Source organism: Thermobia domestica, chromosome 1 (genome assembly GCF_964235325.1).
Source record: "Thermobia domestica chromosome 1, izTheDome1.hap1.1, whole genome shotgun sequence".
Lineage (NCBI taxonomy): Eukaryota > Metazoa > Arthropoda > Insecta > Zygentoma > Lepismatidae > Thermobia > Thermobia domestica.
The window spans coordinates 138,535,675-138,550,568 of record NC_137454.1 but is presented as its reverse complement, the minus strand read 5'-3'; the positions used below and the strand labels follow the sequence as shown (position 1 = coordinate 138,550,568).

The 14,894-nt window shown below is 34.7% G+C and overlaps 1 protein-coding gene across 3 annotated transcripts in view; it reads left to right on the top strand.

The window, feature by feature from the left end:
• The window catches only part of LOC145689537 (ectonucleoside triphosphate diphosphohydrolase 1-like), a 367,616-nt gene that overhangs the window by 2,245 nt on the left and 350,477 nt on the right, over positions 1 to 14,894 (top strand). For 2 of the 3 annotated variants that reach the window (XM_081763715.1, XM_081763726.1), the window contains exon 2: positions 7,243 to 7,386. In XM_081763715.1, the coding sequence (XP_081619841.1) occupies positions 7,267 to 7,386 (120 nt within the window). In that variant the 5' untranslated portion in view covers positions 7,243 to 7,266. Of the gene's footprint in view, positions 1 to 3,372; positions 3,402 to 7,242; positions 7,387 to 14,894 lie in introns of all 3 variants that reach the window. The other variant, XM_081763720.1, reaches the window with a different exon arrangement.

The window sequence follows — 14,894 nt, the reverse complement described above, 5'->3', positions numbered from 1 at the left end:
GTGTTTTTCCACTATCCTTGTTTATGAGTGCACCCACCGTCGCTGATGCGCCTGCTCTCTACGGATAGACCCCTCGCTCCCACTCGGGTTTCCGTGCTCTGCTCCTATCCTGACTCTGTTTGATAGCATTTGTGCTTTTTAGTGGCCACCTACCACAAGTTGGTTTGTGGTTTGAAATTAAATCGTGTTCTGTGCACTGCAGTTTTATGCCATATGTACAGTCTACATCCATTAATGCAACTCCTCCCTTAAAAAAAGAAAAAAAAAGTTGTAAGAGTGTCTTTTCTGTTAAAAGAATTTCGTATTTCGTGATATAAGTATTGCCTTGAGTGGCGGTCTAGTACGGGAAAGAAATATTTTCGTATGCGTGTTGTAATTTTTAGTCTCACATGAACATGTATTTGATATTCTACTCTGTCCCCAATCCTTGCCTCTTAAAGTTCATTTGGATAATACTATAGTAGGGTGTTTATAGTGCTAGTTGGAAATGTGAGAAGGTAAGGTTTCATTATTTTTTTTGTTTCTGATCAGTACGTAGTTGCGAACACTCAGCAATTGGAAGATACTAATTTTGTGCAGTACGTACAGATGAATACGTATGTTTAGTGAAGAGGAAGAAAAACATGAAAATAAGAAAAGAAAATGTTTGTGATTAACAGTTAAGAATGAATGACAAACTAAAGAGGATTAACTCTAGGAAAGGTATATTAAAATAACAAAACATGAATAGTAATATAACATCATTAACTAGTTCATGAGAGTCTAATATGGAGCCGTCATCTGCGGAAGAATAGCTCAATTAAGATAGCTGATGTTTTTCGGATATTTTAATAAAATTGTAACACTTCGCGATAGGACGGATGAACGTCTTCAGAACAAGTGTCGAAATATTATGTATGTTACACGCCACAGTACAAGCTTTCATACCCATTTATAATTTGAAATGAATCCCTCTGTTGATCCTTTCGTGGGTGTACGTAAAATACTTGAATTCTATTTATAGGTTGTTACAACACTGACTAAATGTTAACTGAACAATCACATAATTTCTTTCTTTCTTTCTTTCTTTGTTTTTAATGAAATTATTGCTTCATGCCACCAGTTTGCATCACTTCCAGTTGAGAGTGGAAATACCACAAGGGAAACAGGCTTTATGTAACATAAGAGCTAAATAATAGCAGAATTGTAATTTTGGTAACGTATAACTGGTTGGCCCTGTATAGTACACTTGGATGTCAAATAACAATCTTTATGAAGAGTTTGCTTAGCAAGTTATAAAATTTTTCTTCAAGTAGGTTTTTTTTTTTTTTTTTTTTTTTTTTTTTGCATGGAACTGCAAGCCAAATATAAATATTATAGCTATGTAGTAGAATAACAATGTTACATTTCCGTAAGGGTTAAATGTTCTAAATTAGTTACAAAAGGGTGGAAAACAATCAAGAATTATCAGTATTAAAGTACGACTGCTGTAGCATGCTATTCTTCCATGTAGAGCCTTGAAAATCTATCAGGTAATGCAGGTCGAAATGTTGATTATATTAACCACTTTAAGCCCTCCGGGTCGATTTCGACCCAGTATCATAATTAGCCAATGGGAGAGCAGCAAAAAGAAATGACACTAAATTCACCAAGAATAGGTCGAAAACTATCTATTTTCTAAAATAAAATACAAAATAAAAAAGATAAGGGCATATATGGGTTAAAATGAAACATTTACCTTCCACCCGATCCAGCCTACATGCACCCTATAGAATCTATTAGTAAGCAGGGTTGGCAAAAACAATGATTTTTATTGAAAAAAAACAAGAAACCAAGTTTTTTTTTGGTTTAAATAATCTGCCCTATGTATTGTGACTGGGCAAAATAAAGTAAAACTGAAATTCGAAAAAATTCATGTCACCATTTTATATAAAAAAAAATCATATGCGAAAGAAAACATTACAGATAAGAAATTTTCCCGGCTAAAATTTTATATATCAATAGGAACAAACGTGAGCTATTACGTGGATAACAAGATTTGCAAAGTTATTATTTTCTTTAACGTAAATTTCTTTTATTAGTGGAATAGTCCAATTGTTATTATTTTATTTTGATAGTTGTCACATTCCCTTAACAGTCTTTGGCCGTTCTATTATGAAAGGTTATTACAGTTTACGTATGTTTGATCTTACCGGCCCTCCCCGCATGGTCTCTCGATGAGTCTCAAGTATTTTCACCAAATAGTCCATTCAATGCACAAATCACTCACCTTTAGCTCAACTCAGAAAACTTCACAATGCATTCATGTTCATGTCCAGATCCTGCCGCTGAGGCGATTATGTCACTAATTACTTCAGCACAGTCTATCACTCACATTCACAATGTTGAAATTCGTATGCAGATTCTGTTGATGAGACGTTTATATTACTAATTACTTTATCATTGTCTTTCTAATCACTGTCACTGGTCGTATAGTACTCACACACTATACTCCTCGTTTTATTAATGAAACTAATAAATTGTCTTTAAAATAATGAAAATGGACGCATTCCTTTTTTGTACTAATCGTTTGGCGTCCCTCTTCATTCTGTTATCTCCGTTCACTCTTTTCGTTTTTCAGAAACATTTACAAATTTTCAAATGCAAGCCCATCCTCGTTTCCTGTTGGTTGGGAAAACTAACATTTTTAAACTGGACAGAAAACAGAAACAAACAGGAAACTTCGTTGGTGGCGACTTGAAACATTATCGGGTGGTCAGTGGATGAAGCACAAGAAAGTGAAAAAGGACAGAAAGTTAGGAAAACGATTAGGGGAGTTGGGGTGTTTTTTTAAGCATTGTGGAGGGTGACTGGTAAGAAAATGGTTTGGATGGGATGAGCGTCTGAAATAAAATGGCCAAACCTACGCTTAAGTGAAATTAAAGCAATAAATAAATACTGAATAAAGATTAATAATATGATTGATAATATGCGCACTGGCACAGTATTTATATCACATATGAACAGAAATAAGTTTTTTTCGCGTGCATGAAGAACTTTTTGAACATGGATTAAGCAAGCCTCTTTGATGCTCGTAAAAGGATACTCGCTAACGCATTAGAAATATTAGAAAGCGGTTTACTGCTTCTTGGAATATAATTAGGTAATTACTATTCTAATCCGTAATGATCATATTTGTAAGATATCCTCCAGTAGAAAATAAACGATATTAAACATTGTGTTTGTTATTGTACAATTTATCACGGACAAATACATATAAGTATCAAGTATTTACAAAATGTTTACTAATGTTTTATTTCACTCAACATATATACTGAAAATAAGAAGTACTATGCAAATAAGAGTCAAATTTTACACCGTAATCAAGTTTTATGCTCTTTTTTATGTTTTCAGCTGTACAGTAATATGGAGATTAGCTTGTGGTAAACTAGGACACTTTCTTTTCATTTTGCTAGCATAACATGTAATCTGTATCTAGGATTTTAAGAAACTACATGAACTATACTATATAAATATATATCAAGTTAATTTATATTGATATAGCTATTGTGTAAATTCTTATGCGTTTAGTTTTTATATCTAACTATATTTATGAAAATTTTGATAGAATTAGGAACATTTGGCAAATATTTTTCGTTCTGTAATGCAGCAGTTTTAAGGGCTGAGTGACGAATGATTGTCCGCTACAGTGAATAAATGTAGGGAGGATAACTCAAATATACAGTTGTACTTGTGTCACGAAGTAGTTGTAGAATTCCCTTGTCCCTATATGGTTAGCCTATGTGCCTTCAGCGCGGTCGAAACTGTAACGTTCCAGGCTTCTTAGTTTATAGTCTAATCAATGATATTAGTTGTCCATCCTACAGTAAAAGTAGGATGAAAGTTCTGATAACTGTAATTCAGTCATTCAGGTGGTTCAAAAGTGCAACGATCTCGGCTTCTTGATCGAATAACATGCACAATTAAAAGCTTATCACTGATAATAATTTCTTGTCCTTTCTTGAGTGGATATGGTATGAATTTCTGGTAGTTGTGATTCTTTTCGTAGTTAGTTGTAGAATCCAACACAAAAGTCTTTCTACTCTTGCAGCCAGCTAATTGTACGTTATCACAAACGTATATTGGTAATTTTCAACTTAAATTCTTGATATTCTTCCTATAACTACGTTAGGCTAGTGTTCAATTTAGCAATTTTTAGAAATCTACAAAGGTGTCAGCGCACACTGAATTCCAGGTGAATAAAATACAACTAAAATTTTAACTTCATTCAATAGTATGCATATTAAATACATATGTAAATTGTCTGAACCAGAAATTCCCTTCTATTTATTTAACTATGTACGTTTCGGCAAAGAGTTACTGCACTCATCAGCAGTACTTCGTGATAGAAGAGAAGACAATATATTTGATTACTAAAAGGATAGTGAAAACGCTAATTCAGTTGATGGGTCTAAAAAAATTTCGTGTACAGTTTCGGCCTCTTATGCTGTGGGCGTGTTCACCAGATCAAGTCACTGATATTAATATCGAGTCACTTTATAAACACATTTTGGACTTTTAACGCAAGAGTTCAGAGTTGAATGATAAATCGTATTAAGTTGGTTGTGTGTATAGGGAGAAAAAAAAAAAAAAAAAAAAAAACTGACAGAACTATTTAACATTTTTTTAAAGTTTAACATTCTACAGTTGTGCATCGAGGCTCAGGGAAACACAGATGATGAGATTGATGATAATGGTGGAATGACGAAAGTAGGAGGAAACTGAAGAACCCACGCACACGCTATTTTCCCACCATAAAACCTACTTAGCAGGATCTGGAATCGAACCTCTGACCGCACGCGCCAGAAGTGAGCGCTTTACCATTGAACCACCGCGGTTCTTGAACAGGTATGTTTATACTAACGACATGAGAGTCCTGTAGACATATGAATCTCTCTCTTAGGCTCTACTTCTCTTTTTCTTTAGATCTGTCAGTAGTACATTAGGTTTTCTAAAATACGGTACACAAAATTTACTAGTTGGGCTAAAGAAAACTGCTCTTTCTGCAAAGCCCTCCTCTGATATTTTGTTCAGTTTGTTTTGAAGTTCAAAATGCTTCGTAGTTCTATACACAGTAACAGTAATCAACTGAATTCCTTTTTCTCCTAATTTCAAATGAAACGCTTCATTTTTTAAATTGCCATATGGAAACAGGAATGGTTTGGTGTTACTCTTTTAACACAAAGTCAGTTGAAGATGATAGATTCTCTGTCTCACTGCTTTATCCATACTTAGAGAGGCCCTCATATTATTAATGTCTACAGAATATTCACATAGTTAGTATATGCATAAGAATGGTATGTGAGTTTTGCCATACATATATATAAACAACCAGTTTAACTAAAGGTTTCATTCCAAATTTGAACACTTGGACTAAAACTGGAGAATATATTTATAGTAATTCGACCTTAATATGTGACTTGATCTGGTGAACAAGGCCACGGCATAAGTGGCCGAAACAGTGGTTTCATTTCAGATATTGGTGGAAGTGATACAAGATTCTTTACTGACATAAGAGTTTCACGTTTTTTTATTAGTATATTGCTATACAATTGATTAAAATATATCGACTTTCTAAACTCATAGGAGGAGGAAGCATTTGTCCTCCCCAACTGATGTCACTTGGACATACATCTGGGTTTTAGTTTTTGGTTCGAAATCTTACAATCACACAACTACGGCATTTAATCTGTTTTCTCTGACATGTCATGTACACTCAGTGCGAGAGTGTCTATTTGTGAATCCAATGTTGAAACTGCAAGATGTAGAGTGACATCAAAGTCCAGTCGGTTGTTGCCAGTTGCACCGACGGCAGCATAGTCACATAAAATATTTTCTTGAAAAAGTCACCAGAAATCTCAAAACTTTTTGCTCAAAGCGGATATTCTTCACTCATAGGTAACTGAAGTAATTATGATTTATTTTTGAATATGGAGTTCAGAGTTACAACAGAGTTCCATTGAAGAGACAACCATTGATGAGTAGTCCAAAACTGACCGGTCATTATCAAGGACTGGGAAAATAATTTCGCTGACCGGCACCGGTCAGTAAAACGGCGGTTAAAAGCCACTGCCTTAGAGCATTTAGCAACGAGTAGGGAGGATAATTTTGTTTTTCTGAAAAGCACGTTGAAAATAGCCATAGCCAAGAATGCAGGCCGTGTCTGTCATACTGCATCACAAAGAAAGGTGTTCATGATATACCATAGTCCTTTTAATGGCTAGATGATTATTACAGTTGTGTGCAGGGACAGGTAAAGGACAATATCCCTTTACTGAACGTTACCGTCCCATTTACATGTTACGAATATTCGTTCCTATCTGGAATATCGTATGAAGAAGGGCAATTTCTCTTGTTTTCCGAAGTCACTGAATAAGCTTCCATATTTTCCAAATAAAAATGCAGTAATATCAACTAGATAATCAATATGTACCCTTTATCGGGAATAGGGGCCGCGGTGGCTCAGTGGTAGAGCGTTCACTTCTGGTGCATGGGGTCTCGGGTTCAAACCCTGCTCCCGTCAAGTGAACTTTGTGGTGGACAAACACCGTGTGCGTGGGTTTCCTCGGTGTTCTCCCGTTTCCTCCCACTTTCTTCTACCATTTCACTCATTACTCATCACCGTCTCCTTTAGCCTAGCCGGCATAACTGTGGGACGTAAAACTCAAAGATTTCATGGAGCTCCTCCGTGGCTAAGCGGTTAGCGTACGCGCCTTTGGCGTGGGAGGCCCGGGTTCGATTCCCGGAGGGAGCTCATGTGGTTCGGATTCCACGTTAATCAGTAGGTCCACGTCTCATATAGCCTCGCTGCTGAACGGGACGTTAAACTCAAAATCAACTCAACTCAAAGATTTCATTTCATTTCCTTTATCGGCAATGAACAAATTACTGCGAATTTTAAATTTAAATGATGTAGAAGTAAGGGTTTTGTATTTATAATAAATTCAATTTCCCTGACTATGTAAAATGTTGATGTTTATTTTATAAAGTTACCGTCGAAACAGTTTGCTTTTTTCCCTTTAAAATATTGAGTACCGGTACTACTATTATTTATGTACATCATAGGTGTATGAACGATTAAAAATAAATAAATTAATAATAAACGTATCAACCATAATAAAGGTTTTTTTTTTTAAAAAAATAAAATTTAATATTATTTTAAAATAGAAAATTTCTTGCGAACACCTGTTCAGTTATTTTACATTAATCAGTACTTTCTTTCAGGCTGGTGGGGAAGGAGACTCAAAGATGGATATCACGGTGACTATTGAGAGCACATTTAGTGGCCAAGCGGCTGGATTCGAAGTTCAACATGTAACTTCAACTGATCTTGTGAAGACTTTAATAGAAAAGTATTGTGCCTTTAAGGTTTGTAGTATGGAAGTCTTTTATTAATACTTGTTGCAGTTGATTTTCTGTAGACTTGAATCTAAAAATAAAAATAAATAATAAAATAAAATACTTATTAGTCCAAGGATTTGGCAAGAGGCAGAATGATAGTAACAATCACTTATAATGATGTACCGTTTAATACCATACGGAATGAGACCTTAAACTCAGTACGTGCTTGGAGTTTCATGCATTTCTTTGAAAATCTGTAGAAAACTATCTTTCATTAATGCATCCACTCCTTATCACATCAAGAAGTTGTGTTACAATTTAGGACAGATAAGGAATGCAAAAGCAGTATCGTTTACATGGAAATACACTATGTTGCGCAATGAAATTTAGCTGATATACATGGGTATATTAATCTGTATTGTAACTCTAATAAACTAGGCCTAATTTGAACATTAGAAGAGAGTATCTCACAAACGTATACTCAGGTTCATTAGGCACCAATAAAACAAGAAGAAAAATTAAAAGCAAGAACATACATAGTCATATCAAGATAATAAGTTTTGAGAACTGTTTGAGGTGCATTTATATATACTATCCGCTGCAGAGAAGAAAACAAGTTCGGGGTGAAGAAGTGGGGAACGGAGGGTGTAGTCGTCACCCTCTCTAAACTGTCAAAATCATTTATGACTCTTCAAAGACGCACATTTTGGCAGAGTTGTCAGGGATACAGCGAATGCCATGTTTATGTGGAAATCAAAAGAAATGTTACCGTCTGACCATTTTCTGGGAGGCGGGGATTTAGTAAATCAAGCTTCACTGGCACCTAACACAGACTACCCAGCAGTTAAGGAACAGCGGTATTCTATCAGTATGGTCATTCAAAGTAGAAAATGAAAAAAAAAAAAAAGAAAAATCGTTTGACAACTTATTGTATTTGAGAGTAAAGTGTTATTCTTTTCGCTATAGTTTAATTACAAGATCTAAGGGAGAATCTCAAGAAATTGTTTAAATAATAATTAAAATTTATTGATATAATTCTTTTTACAGTCTCCATATCTCCATCTCGTCAGAAAATAATCTTGTAAGTCAGTTCACCATGCACAACCACTGGTACAGTTGTCGGGGCTAGCGTTCATTATCGACTTATTACCATTAACAAATTATTATTATTATGTGTAAGGTGATGTTTAGAAAATTAAGAGAATTCGCATGTAATAACGTGAAAATACCACTGGACTAGACCTCATATTATGTTTTGATTGTTAGCATCTTGCACCTCAAATGCAAATACTTGCTTACATTTTATGCCATAACATGGAAAGAAAGCGTCTCCAGCGTTTAAGGTATTAGTCTCAGCATTTATCTGATACGAAACAGAAAAATAAGACCTCGGTCCAATGAAACAAACAAGTTCCCGTTGTTCTGTATCGTAGGGTATTTTGTATGGAAACGACAAAAATTACTAAAAAAAAAAATATCCTTCATGCTGGGAATAGACACCGCATCCGTTGTCTGGTTTTTCCCGAAGTCCTTCCATTTCCAGAAATATATTTACCTAGTCGTGGGTTCGTCTTAGTAGATAGCAATTTTCAAACTTAGTGCAATGTTCGAAGTGTTCACTGATTTCCGCCAAGTCAGTTTTTTCGCTATTTTTTAAAGAAGGGCAGTATTTCTTGAAAGTCCTGTTTGTTTTGTAAGTTAATTCTGAATAAGATAGATAAATCAACTTATATTCTGTTTCGCCCACTTAAATAATGGGTGAAACACCCACTTAAATAATGGCTTCAGTTCGTAGGAAAGAAACCAAGTATTCACAGTAAAACTAGAGAAGACGTGAGAAAAGTTCTAGATAAATGTGATGAAAAAACAAGTGAATACTGAAAAATGAAATGAAATCTTTGAATTTTACATCCGACGGTTATGCCGGTGAGGCTAAAGGAGACGGTGATGATGAGTAATGAATGAAATGGTGGAATGAAGAAAGTAGGAGGAAACGGGAGAACCCCGAGGAAACTCACGCACACGGTGTTCGTCCACCACAAAGTTCACTTGGCGGGGGCTGGGATCGAACCCGGGACCCCAAGCATCAGAGGTGAACGCTCTACCACTGAGCCACCGCGGCCCCAATTGAATACTGAGATTAGTATCTTGATATAAGACCCTAACTGACAGTTTCTTGTGTTTTATTAATTGCTTGCAGTGTGAATAACTACTTAACTGTATTGTAGTAGTAAATAATAAATAAAAATGTTAATCTATCTGAAAAAATATTTTTCGAAAATAAATGTACTATTATTTAAAAACTATCACAAGTGAATTACTCATTTGTTGTTTATTTATTTTATTTATACATATTTCTGGGTCGTATTGATATTTATACCCTTAAGTCCGTCACCTATGAAGGATGACGTCCTTCGGCGAACACACAATCCGATGAAGGGAAGGGAAATAGCGTGTGGGATGTGTATGTCCCAACATGAACTTGGTGTCAATGAGAAAAACTCAGGAGAAACCTCACTCAGGATGACTGGCCGAGTGTCATCATCCGGAATCGAATGGGGGACTGTTCGCACCAAAGGCAAGAGCATTAGCGACTACGCTGCACGGGGTCACGAGTTACTCATTTAGTAGCTAAATCACAGCGAGAAGTTAAAACTGATATTGATTTACTCCTTCCATTACGATTTATTTTCTGAATTCTGATAATTGAAGTATAAGTTATAAAAGTGTATTATAGATTGTTTATCATTATATAACTTTCAAAACATCAATATAGTAACCCTACGTGATGCTACAATAGTTCAAATTGTATGACGAGTGTAGCTCGTCATTGTGCGATTTGGCACCGGGAGGTCATGACGAGCCAGACTCATCATTTCAGTTCAAGGGGTTAAAGTATTTTGACAGACTACATAGCATAGAGAAAACTTCTTAACAACATTTTGTTTGTTTATTGATGTTTAGTGTTTCTTTTCAATTAAATTGAAAAAAAAAATAAGTTTTTAAGTTGCAATTAGATCGCCAAAATAATTCTAAATCTGCAAATTGTCTACATAGTAGCCCTGGCGCAAATCCCGGGGGAATGGGGAGGACATGTCTTCTCCAATCTTGGAACTGAGGGAATTGTCCCCCCAATAATCTGATTTGAAATGTCCTTTTTTGGGATAAAATGTGATGATTTGTGTCCGATTACCGCAAAGGAAAGTGAGATGAAATTGATGTCCTCACAGAATAAACCTCAAATCTGCCCGCCTCCCGATGTTGAAGACAACTCTGATCCTCCACGGCATTGTTTTTCAACTTCGTAAATATTTTGAACATCGCTTAAAAAAAAAAAAAAAAAAAAAAAAAAAAAAAAAAAAAAAAAAAAAATATGGGAACAGTCTTATCTTATCCGTCCTTCCCAATGTAGAAGACAGATTTGCGCCGCTGATAGTAGCGACATCTATTAGCGATTGAGTACCACTGAACTATTAGGAATTACCGTTACAGACTAAGACACTTCCTTTTTATAATAAGATTACATCAACAAATTTTGTTTAAGAAAGTGAATTCGGCTAACGACAAAGATAATTTCAAAAAAGGTTATCTCCAACTTTAGACAAAAAGGGCTTTAAGCAGTGCTTGCGTTTATTTCAACAAAATTAGCTTATCCAGTTTGAAAATAAGTATAGAAATCGAAGAGATGAAGAGCGTAATCTATTAAGGATTAAGCTACTTCACGTAATGGATTTAGTTTCTAGTTTTGGTTGAAAGTATTTTTTACCTCTACTATATTAATAATAATAATAATAATAATATCATTCTATTCTAACCATTTCGTTTATTTGCTTCTTTCTTGTTTCCTTAATTTGTGATTTCTAGAAGGAAATCTAGATATAAGACTGGCCACCCTGTAAAAAAATCTTCACTGTCGGGAGTGCATGGAGAAACTCAGCTGGAAAGGCCGAGAAGATCAAATTCCGTAGACTTGCAACCTTCTTAGATGCAGTCTTTACACCTGTCTTGAGCGGAGTCGAGCAGGACTCGCAAAACTTTCCGTTAAAGTCAGGTTTCACTTAATAAAGGCAGACCTTTTCTTTATAAAATAATAAAAAAATAAAATAAAATAGAAAATGTATTGCTGCACGCACCTTGTTCAATTACAGTACTTCTTTCTTCTGCGAATTAATACACAAAAAATTAAAATGAAAACAAAATATGCTATACACACGTTTTCTTTATTTTTTCCAATAGTCAAGCAGGATTTTCTGTATATATTGGTGCTTGGCTGCTCGACTTTCTGCACACACTTTACCCCGAGATATTACACTAAGTAAATCAGCTATTTTTCCGTAAGGCAAATTGCTACATTTCCTTTAAACACTGTTCCTTAAACACTGCTCACAAATATTTAACAAAAGAACAAAGAATTTATTTGTCGCAGACAGTATATTGTATATGTTTGTCCTCTCACAGGATGTCTAAAAATTTTCTGAACGCTGTAGTCCGAACTCATAACACAGTTTCCGCTTAATTAACCTTTAGATTCATTTGGGACTTTTTCTACTTATTACATTTGGGGGGTCATTTTGACTCCTTGCCTTTTTTTCTTGTTTCTTCGAACATTGTTTTGTAATTCTTGTTTGAAACGTACTGCTAGGACCATAATCAATATCTTCACGCAATATTTCCTTAATGATTTCCCATTTAGGTACAAGAGCTCCATTTTTGTATTATTAATAAGTGAGTATTGTACATAAATGTCATAAACTCTAAATCTCGCTTATACTTTCAAGAAATGTAATTTTATTATCAATTTTTCATAACAAATTGCTATTTTGGCGAACTTTGATATACATTGCAAAACTTATACAATAGGTGAACTCTTTATCTTTTGTGTACAAGGGTTTCAAACTTGTCATTCCCGTATGCGCATACAATGTTATTCCTCTTCCTCTAAAATAAGTTCCTGCAAAATTTCATCATTTGTGAGACCACTCATCTTTCACCAGACTGTTTTGACCACATAACAATAAACTGTCAGACTAGACGCAGTCCGTAGACATCAGTTATCTGACGTAGTAAAAATCTTCCAGCAATTAGAGAATCATCAAGCCTTTTTCTTACACTTCTTCTTCTTCCTCTGTTTCTTTTACTTTCTTCTTCTGCTTGTGCTTATAAAAGACGGTGTAGTAACTGTCATACAAAATTCCACAAAAAAGGAACAAAATTGAAGAAATGGTCAAATTAACACTCCAAATGAAAATACATAGTACATGTAATAACTACATTCCTACACCGTTATTATAAATAAAATTATTAAATAAATATAAAATAATAATACAGAAGAACCTACTGCAAGATGTCAGAAAGAACCAGTGAGATTTTAAAAAAATCCTACACTTAAAATACAAAAAGAACACCTGAGGGGTCAATTTGACCCCCGAAATGCATCTAAGGGTTAAGGGACTTTTACACGTTTTTTACTCCAAACTTCGTGGGATCTGAAATATTTCCGTTTAAGACAGTTTTCCGTTTAATAAAGGGTCCGTTGAAGGCAGGTTTTACTGTATGGTAAATAAACGATGTACATTTATGTTCACATGAACATTAAATCAGTTAGCGATAATATCTCTGTTTCATTTTTAATCATAAATCATATTTTACTTTAGAATTCATTTGAATATTTCTTTCTTATTCATATTCACATTAAATATACATTTGGTCGTTAATCCATAGTTCATATTATATTGTTCATTTGCAGATCCATATTCATGTACATATTCCAGTGTCATATCTTGTCGATAGCGATATCATTACAGGTTAGTCCTCATAACAAGTTACGATCGACATGAAAGTAACATCCATTAAAACAAGTGGATTTGGTATGCTTGCTATTATGGAATTTAAACCTTCAGCATAATAGTAAGTCTCGTTGGTATCGTTGAAAAATATTACATATATGGGTTTCGGTTGTACGTAAAGAAGTTGTTCAGGAACAAAGAACAAATGTATGGGAGTATATCCTTATTTATGATACAGTACTCGAAACACCAGAATATCAACACTTGAAATTTTAGTAAGTTGAGCAATATTTAATGTATTCCTTGTAGTTCTAATTTTACCTGTTATTAGAGTGAGAACAATATCCGATTTCTAAATAGTGTTCATCATTGTTGTTTAATTCCTTTTATTCAATTTATCTTTGAAAAAACTATACACTCAACTTCCTTCGTCCTAGAACCATAGATAATAAAACCTAACATTCAATAATAAATCTCAAAAGAACATCAAACGAGATTACAAAATTTCAAAACAAAATGTACAAAAATATACACCAAAATATATATAATTGGACAAGCTTTTATCTCTGATAAAAAAAAGGCTATTTTTTACTTTTTTTTTTTTTTTTTTTTGTTCTATGGCGATAAGTGTTGAAACTAAAAATGGTTTATTTCAACCACTTCCAGTTTGAATAGAGGGTTAAGTGAGGAGGTAGAACCTATTCTTGCGAGGCTGAACCAATTGCAAAAAAACACTTCTCGATATCTTCTGTAGATTTTGCTCTGATAAAAATCTTACCTACGTGAGACGCTGTATCGATTGCTAAAGCCGTTTGTCGCTATCCATTAACATTTTTGTTATATGATTATACATTTTGAAAATAGAAATGATTTATTTGAACCACTTCCGGTTTCAACAGAGAGTTAACGGAAAAGATTAAATCTATTCTTAGCAATCTGAATCGATTGCAAAAACTGCATCTCGATATCGTTATCCATTTTCGCTCTATATAAATCAATATTGAAACCGGACGTAGCAGTAAATTGCACCGTTTTCTGGTTTTGGTAGTGTTTTGCGGGTTGTGATATGTTCTCTTGAGACTCTGAATCGATTGTAGAAAATACGTTTTTCGCTATTTATAACGATAAATGTGAAAACCAGAAATAGTTAATTTGAACCACTTTCGGCTTTAATAGAGGATTGATGCTGATGCTGCTCTCAATGTCAGTAAAGCATACACCTGGCCCAGACAATATACGTTAAATATGTTTCGCAAACTTCCCTCCACTGCAAACAACATATTGTATACCGACATATTTATATCAGAATTGAAGGATCCTTTCCTGCTGCCTGGTGTGAAGCTTATATTTTTCCTGTACTGAAACCTGAGAAATCGGCTAAGTCCAGGCTCAGTTGCAGACCATTTGCTCTAACCAGTTGGTATGCACGCTTACTTTGGTATTTGGAACTGATTCCTTGCTTTCCAGTCTCCAGTGAGGTTTCTGAAACTTCCGTTCCACTTCATCATTATCTTGATCTTGAGAGTGCAATCCAGAGTGCTTTTCGCAATCATCAACATCTGATTGCCATTTTCTTTCATCTAAAGGCTTATGACATTACTTAACACTATGGAGTCAGCTACTTCTTTGGGAAGTACAAGGCCGTATGTGGTTCTTTCTGCACCAGTTTCTTGCAGACCGATGCTTTCGAGTCCGATTAGAATCTACGTTCTCGGACCGCTTTTTCCAAGAAAATAGCATTCCAGAAGG